Raw genomic sequence first — 5137 nt, 5'->3', positions numbered from 1 at the left:
TTTGGCGGGAAGTACCCCCTGAAAGAAAAAAATTTTAATTTTTTTGGGGGTTTTTTTTTTTTTTTTTTTGGTGGGAGTAGAAATATTTGTAATTGTAATATGAGTAGGTACAGTGTACACCCCCCCTCTTTTTCAGTGACGAGTATTGAACCTGGGACCTTCTGCATGGCAACCATGCTCCATTGCTCCTATAGCTTATACTTAAATATTATGTAGATTGTTTGAGAAGGGGAGGGAGAGTAGGAAGAAAAGAGAGGGAGGGAGAAGCTTTTTTTTCCGGGAAAGTTGTTACTTTACCAGTATCAGACATGCCACTGAGTAGCCTCCCAACCCGACCCAGACTTGTCATACTCTGGAGAGACAATGCATCGTGTTCTATAATCTTGAATGGATGAGACGTTTTGTGTGAGGATCCATCGGATGCAAACACACCCTCAATGGAAGAGGTCTGACTGTCTGGAGGGGATGAACTTACTCCCATTACTTCCTCATCTTCTGTTTGCATACGAGTTCTCAGCTCTTGAAACTTCCTCTGGTTTTGACGACCACTGGATCCATGAGAACTGGGTTTCCTTTCCAAAATCTGTAGAAACAAATTGAAAATGCTTTAGAGACAAAATATTAGCACAATATGGGATTGCTGAGCATGTTTGAGGTTCTGGTTATCAATTCAAGCCTAGCCTACTCAATTCAAGCCTAGTCTAACCAAGTTAGTAGGCTAGGCTTGAATTGATTTTTTCTTTTTCATCTCAGCTCTTGAAACTTCCTCTGGTTTTGACGACCACTGGATCCATGAGAACTGGGTTTCCTTTCCAAAATCTGTAGAAACAAATTGAGAATGCTTTAGAGACAAAATATTAGCACAATATGGGATTGCTGAGCATGCTTGAGGTTTTGGTTATCAATTCAAGCCTAGCCTACTCAATTCAAGCCTAGTCTAACCCAGTTAGTAGGCTAGGCTTGAATTGATTATTTTTTTCACAGTCCTAGCACGAGAACGAACATTATCCCATCAGGATAATATCCGCCCCGGGCGGGAATCGAACCCGCGGCCTAGCGCTTACAAGGCACTACCAACTAAGCTAACTAGGCTGGCAACCCATCTTACCTGTACATGCTGGAGTGACTCGAAATCGAACGGACCCTTGTGACTATTGGACGCTTTCAGTTTAATACCTTCTCCCTGTGGATTCACCTCGTCTACAATATCCATAACGTCCTCCTTATGCCGATGTGCTATGTTCTTGGCTTTGTCCATGGTTTTCTTCACTGTAGAACCGAGGAACCGCTTCAGTTGTGCCGTTTTCCTGCGCACGCGCCCCGAGTTTGTGTCCTGATAGTCTTCCGTCTGAAACGAGATATCAAGACATTTTTTTCAAAAGATGAGTGTTTCTCCGCCGATGAAACAACTGCTACATTAGACGCTTGTGGTGTGTGTCGTAGCATGTCCATCCCGTAGTATGCCTCTCATCAGATGGGCGAGAAGAGACACAATACTTCCCATTTAGGTGCATGAAAAGTTTTTTTTTTCACAGTCCTAGCAAGTCTAACAAGGTACATAACTACAACCTAAAGGCTGCTTGAGCAGTCTCAGTTCAAGGCTGCCCAGATGTCAAAAAATATTTCAACATGAACCTGTAGAATATTGTGGATCCTCAACAATCAAGTACTGACATTGATTTGGGACTGAGGAACTTACAGGTTCGGGAGGTGCAGGTGCAATGAAGACATCATCATCATTTTCTTCTGTCTTTGCCAAGATTAGAAGGTCTGATTCACTGCTCAGTGATTTGAATGTGTCCCTGGACCCTGCTGCACTTGGCCTCCTGAAATGATAGGTAGATATTAATTTAGAACCTTTGAAATAGGTTGAGCCAGACCTACTATTCATCCTCAGGTGGGGTAGTGATTAATCCCAGTCAAGGTAACATTGATACACAAAAATGAGAATTGCCTCTTGCTGGGTTAAGGTTGATCAGTGATTTGAATGTGTCCCTGGACCCTGCTGCACTTGGCCTCCTGAAATGATAGGTAGATATTAATTTAGAACCTTTGAAATAGGTCGAGCCAGACCTACTATTCATACTCAGGTGGGGTAGTGATTAATCCCAGTCAAGGTATGAGATTTTGTACTCAATATTGTTTGAGAAACATTGATACACAAAAATGAGAATTGCCTCTTGCTGGGTTAAGGTTGAGGTTATGTACCAGGTTGGGGAAGGCAAGGTTGGTAAACTTGCCTTGTTTTTCAGTTACCACTCCCATGCCAAACTGTAGAAACAATATCCTGTCACACCAAGTCTGAGCTCATCTCAACCCGGTAGGTACATAACTACAACTTACCGGGTTGGGGAAGGCAAGGTTGGTAAACTTGCCTTGTTTTTCAGTTACCACTCCCATGCCAAACTGTAGAAACAATATCCTGTCAAACCAAGTCTGAGCTCATCTCAACCCGGTAGGTACATAACTACAACCTGAAAGTAGGTAGCTACTCTCTAGTTTTTGTCAAACAGTCAGCAAACAATACATGATAAACCCTTCCAGTTATTCTGTCTTTGCAGTGCCAAGTGCTTTATTAAATAGGTGACTTAGTTTATTGACTTACTTAAGAGTGCCTGATCTATTGGGTGTGTTGTCCTCTGCATCATAGAATTCTTCTGAATCACTGCTGGTACTAGCGGGAGAAGTCATCGCCAAAGTCTTGTGTTACTCATACCCTGTAGAAAAGTTTTCTGGGTCACAATTATTTTTTTTAAAACTACCTACGATAAAGACTAATCAAATTGACAAAAAAGTAGAGATGACTGTCAAACAAGAGATAGGTAAAAGCTGATAAGATAAGAGAAGAGGAAAAGATGAACGGGGAAAAAAATAAATAATAAAAAATGAAAAATAGGTTTTTATTTACCTGGAATCTCGATTATTTTCAATTTTTTAGCTGATTTCTTGACCCCGCCGGGAATCGAACCCGGGTCTCCCGCGTGCAAGGCGAGTGCAGTGACCACTACGCCATGGGAGCTGACTAAAAAAATAGTTTTGTGGCCTGTGGGGCACAACCCTTTTAACAGCTAAGGATAAATCAAAATCAGGCTTTGATGATACCTCACCTTTTTTTCTGGGTACCATAGGATTTTTTCCTGTTTTACCTATTGGTAAATACTGCTACATATGTTATCATAGGGATTTTTCTAGCATTGTGAATCACTCAGCCTTCTCAGCTCAGCTTATGCAAATATAATAGACTCACCTACTTACAATACATTTGTGTACTTATGATTCAGGGTATTCTTTATCACAAATTGACACATACCTAGGTAAAATATGTCATTGTTTTTGGAGTTTGTTCTAAGTTTTTTTTTTCTCTCTTAACTTTTTTTGAAGAGGACTGATGAGGGAGGGACCTATAACAGTGAAGGTCTTGTGGCCCCTTACAGCATAACTTACCTAACAGATCCCAGTGGACAAATCTACCAATCTTCTCCAGCAATTCTTCAAGATTTTCCTTTGAAGCTTTGAACCATAAAGGAAGATGAAACTTACGAATGAATTAATGAAATGAAGCAAGAAGTTTTGAACTTTCCTCTTTTCTTTTTTGTTCCTTAATCCTTTTCCTTTTCAAATTTTCAAAAATCAAAAAAAAAACCGTAGCTAACGTTTATTTTGTGACGATCGGGAGCGCAAGCTGTAAAATGCAACACTGTCTGAGATCGGGTGTAACAAAAATACGCTTATGTAAAATTTTAGGCGAGTTTTTTTAATCACAAAATTTTGTTTACAAAAAAGAGGCGCTAAATTTCAAAAAGCTGCTACTGATTATTGATTTTTTGGGTAGCTTTAGCTGAGATTAGCTTTTTCACTTTTTCAGCATCCCTGTGCCAGTTTTCTGCAGTTTCTACCCTCCTGCCCTTTTTTACGTTTATTCCATAGGACGGAAATAATGTATTAGACAAATTTGCCATTTACTCAATTTTGCTGAGATTTTTTTCATCTGAAAAGATACTTTTATTTGGTGATTTGCCATAGAAATAAGGTAGGTATACTGTTCAGTTATTATCATAATCCATTGTCCATTCCAATAACAAACCTTATCTGTTCATATACCTAAAGTTTTTCTTGAGACAGGAATCAAAGATATGACCTAGCACTTACAAGGCAGACAATCGGACATGTTACCTTCCAAGCTAATTAGAGGCTGAATATTTTTTAAAAATGAGCATTTTTCACATTCCAGGATCATGTATGCAGTGGAGTCAGATTTCTCTGACACCCTCATCAAATATGGCTTGTACATTGGAGCAATCATTCAGATTGCTTGCTTAGCTGTAGTCATTTTCAAACCAGAGTCCACACCTGGATCTAAACATGGTGTAAGTCTTGCATATTTTTCCCAACTCTATTGTAATAGCCAGCAGCACAGTAGATCACTGATCGAGACACATGCCATGCTCAACAGATGATAATAAGGGTCTAAAAATTGAAAATTTCTCATGTGTACCTGTGTACCCATGCCACAAAAATAAAATCATACAAGTACCTACTTAGATTCAATAGAGAAACTTGCTTCCAGTACCTAATTAAATCAAAATCAGACAAACTGAGTGTTGTTGTAGACTTAACAGACAAAAAAACTCTGTTTTAAATTTCAAACCTAGTTTGTCATTCAATGCATTTTTAATTTCAGTATGCCTCCGGTGATCTCAGTGATGATGACTCCGAAGACAATTTGCAAGTGAGTCCAAGACGACCTCATGGACACCATCGATCTCGCAAACAAGACAAGAAAAAGAGGCGCTAAGAAGTACTTTTGTTTGTGTTTGGGTTAAGAAATTGTTCCTGAGAGGTATTCCACAACCAAGTTCTCACTCTGAACTTCACTTCTTGCAAGCAGGAAAAATATTGTACTGTATTTTTTTTTCTGTGAGAAGTGTTGAATATAATGTGGTCAAATGAGTTTGAAATTCCATGTCTTATTTGGGATTGAACCCAGCCCTCCTGTTTACTAGGCGAATGCTTTGACCACTACCAATGTATGAGAATAATATCCCCAAGTCCAGGTCTACAGTCTGTTGAAAGGTACTTTGGATTCCTGCACATGAAAAGTGTCCAATACAGTATAAACCAACAAAGTCAAGAATTT

General features: G+C 39.4%; 3 protein-coding genes across 3 annotated transcripts in view; 1 reads left to right on the top strand and 2 right to left on the bottom strand.

The window, feature by feature from the left end:
• Positions 1-193: 193 nt before the first annotated feature.
• On the bottom strand, positions 194-2881 carry LOC113471550. The gene is made up of 3 exons (XM_026830791.1): positions 2606-2881; positions 1700-1826; positions 194-583 (listed from the first exon to the last, which is right to left on the bottom strand). Exons 1-3 carry the CDS (start codon positions 2689-2691, stop codon positions 209-211), a joined length of 588 nt encoding a protein of 195 aa, XP_026686592.1. The 5' UTR covers positions 2692-2881; the 3' UTR covers positions 194-208.
• Positions 2882-3820: 939 nt separating this feature from the next.
• On the top strand, positions 3821-5055 carry LOC108253687 (protein anon-73B1). The gene is made up of 3 exons (XM_017448108.2): positions 3821-4030; positions 4232-4367; positions 4682-5055. The coding sequence occupies exons 2-3, from the start codon at positions 4236-4238 to the stop codon at positions 4793-4795; spliced, it is 246 nt and encodes an 81-aa protein (XP_017303597.1). The 5' UTR covers positions 3821-4030; positions 4232-4235; the 3' UTR covers positions 4796-5055.
• A 1-nt stretch (position 5056) lies between these two features.
• LOC103519214 (WD repeat-containing protein 44-like) overlaps positions 5057-5137 on the bottom strand; it is a 4620-nt gene continuing 4539 nt past the window's right edge. The window contains exon 7 of the mRNA XM_026830789.1: positions 5057-5086. Coding sequence (XP_026686590.1) covers positions 5057-5086 — 30 coding nt within the window. The remainder of the gene's footprint in view (positions 5087-5137) is intronic.

Source organism: Diaphorina citri, unplaced genomic scaffold (assembly GCF_000475195.1).
Source record: "Diaphorina citri unplaced genomic scaffold, Diaci psyllid genome assembly version 1.1 scaffold2610, whole genome shotgun sequence".
Taxonomy (NCBI): Eukaryota; Metazoa; Arthropoda; class Insecta; order Hemiptera; family Psyllidae; genus Diaphorina; species Diaphorina citri.
Note: the sequence above shows the minus strand (reverse complement) of the source record. Positions and strands in the feature narration are given on the sequence as shown.

What these genes read in the sequence shown, in the direction of transcription:
- LOC113471550 (XM_026830791.1), bottom strand. Translation starts at nt 2,691, where the DNA reads ATGACTTCTCCCGCTAGTACCAGCAGTGATTCAGAAGAATTCTATGAT. An exon ending in AATAGATCAGGCACTCTTAA is followed by an intron (nt 1,827 to 2,605) that starts GTAAGTCAATAA and finishes CTATCATTTCAG; the next exon opens with GAGGCCAAGTGCAGCAGGGT. An exon ending in CACCTGCACCTCCCGAACCT is followed by an intron (nt 584 to 1,699) that starts GTAAGTTCCTCA and finishes TTGTTTCTACAG; the next exon opens with ATTTTGGAAAGGAAACCCAG.
- LOC108253687 (XM_017448108.2), top strand. Translation starts at nt 4,236, where the DNA reads ATGTATGCAGTGGAGTCAGATTTCTCTGACACCCTCATCAAATATGGC. An exon ending in CACCTGGATCTAAACATGGT is followed by an intron (nt 4,368 to 4,681) that starts GTAAGTCTTGCA and finishes TTTTAATTTCAG; the next exon opens with TATGCCTCCGGTGATCTCAG.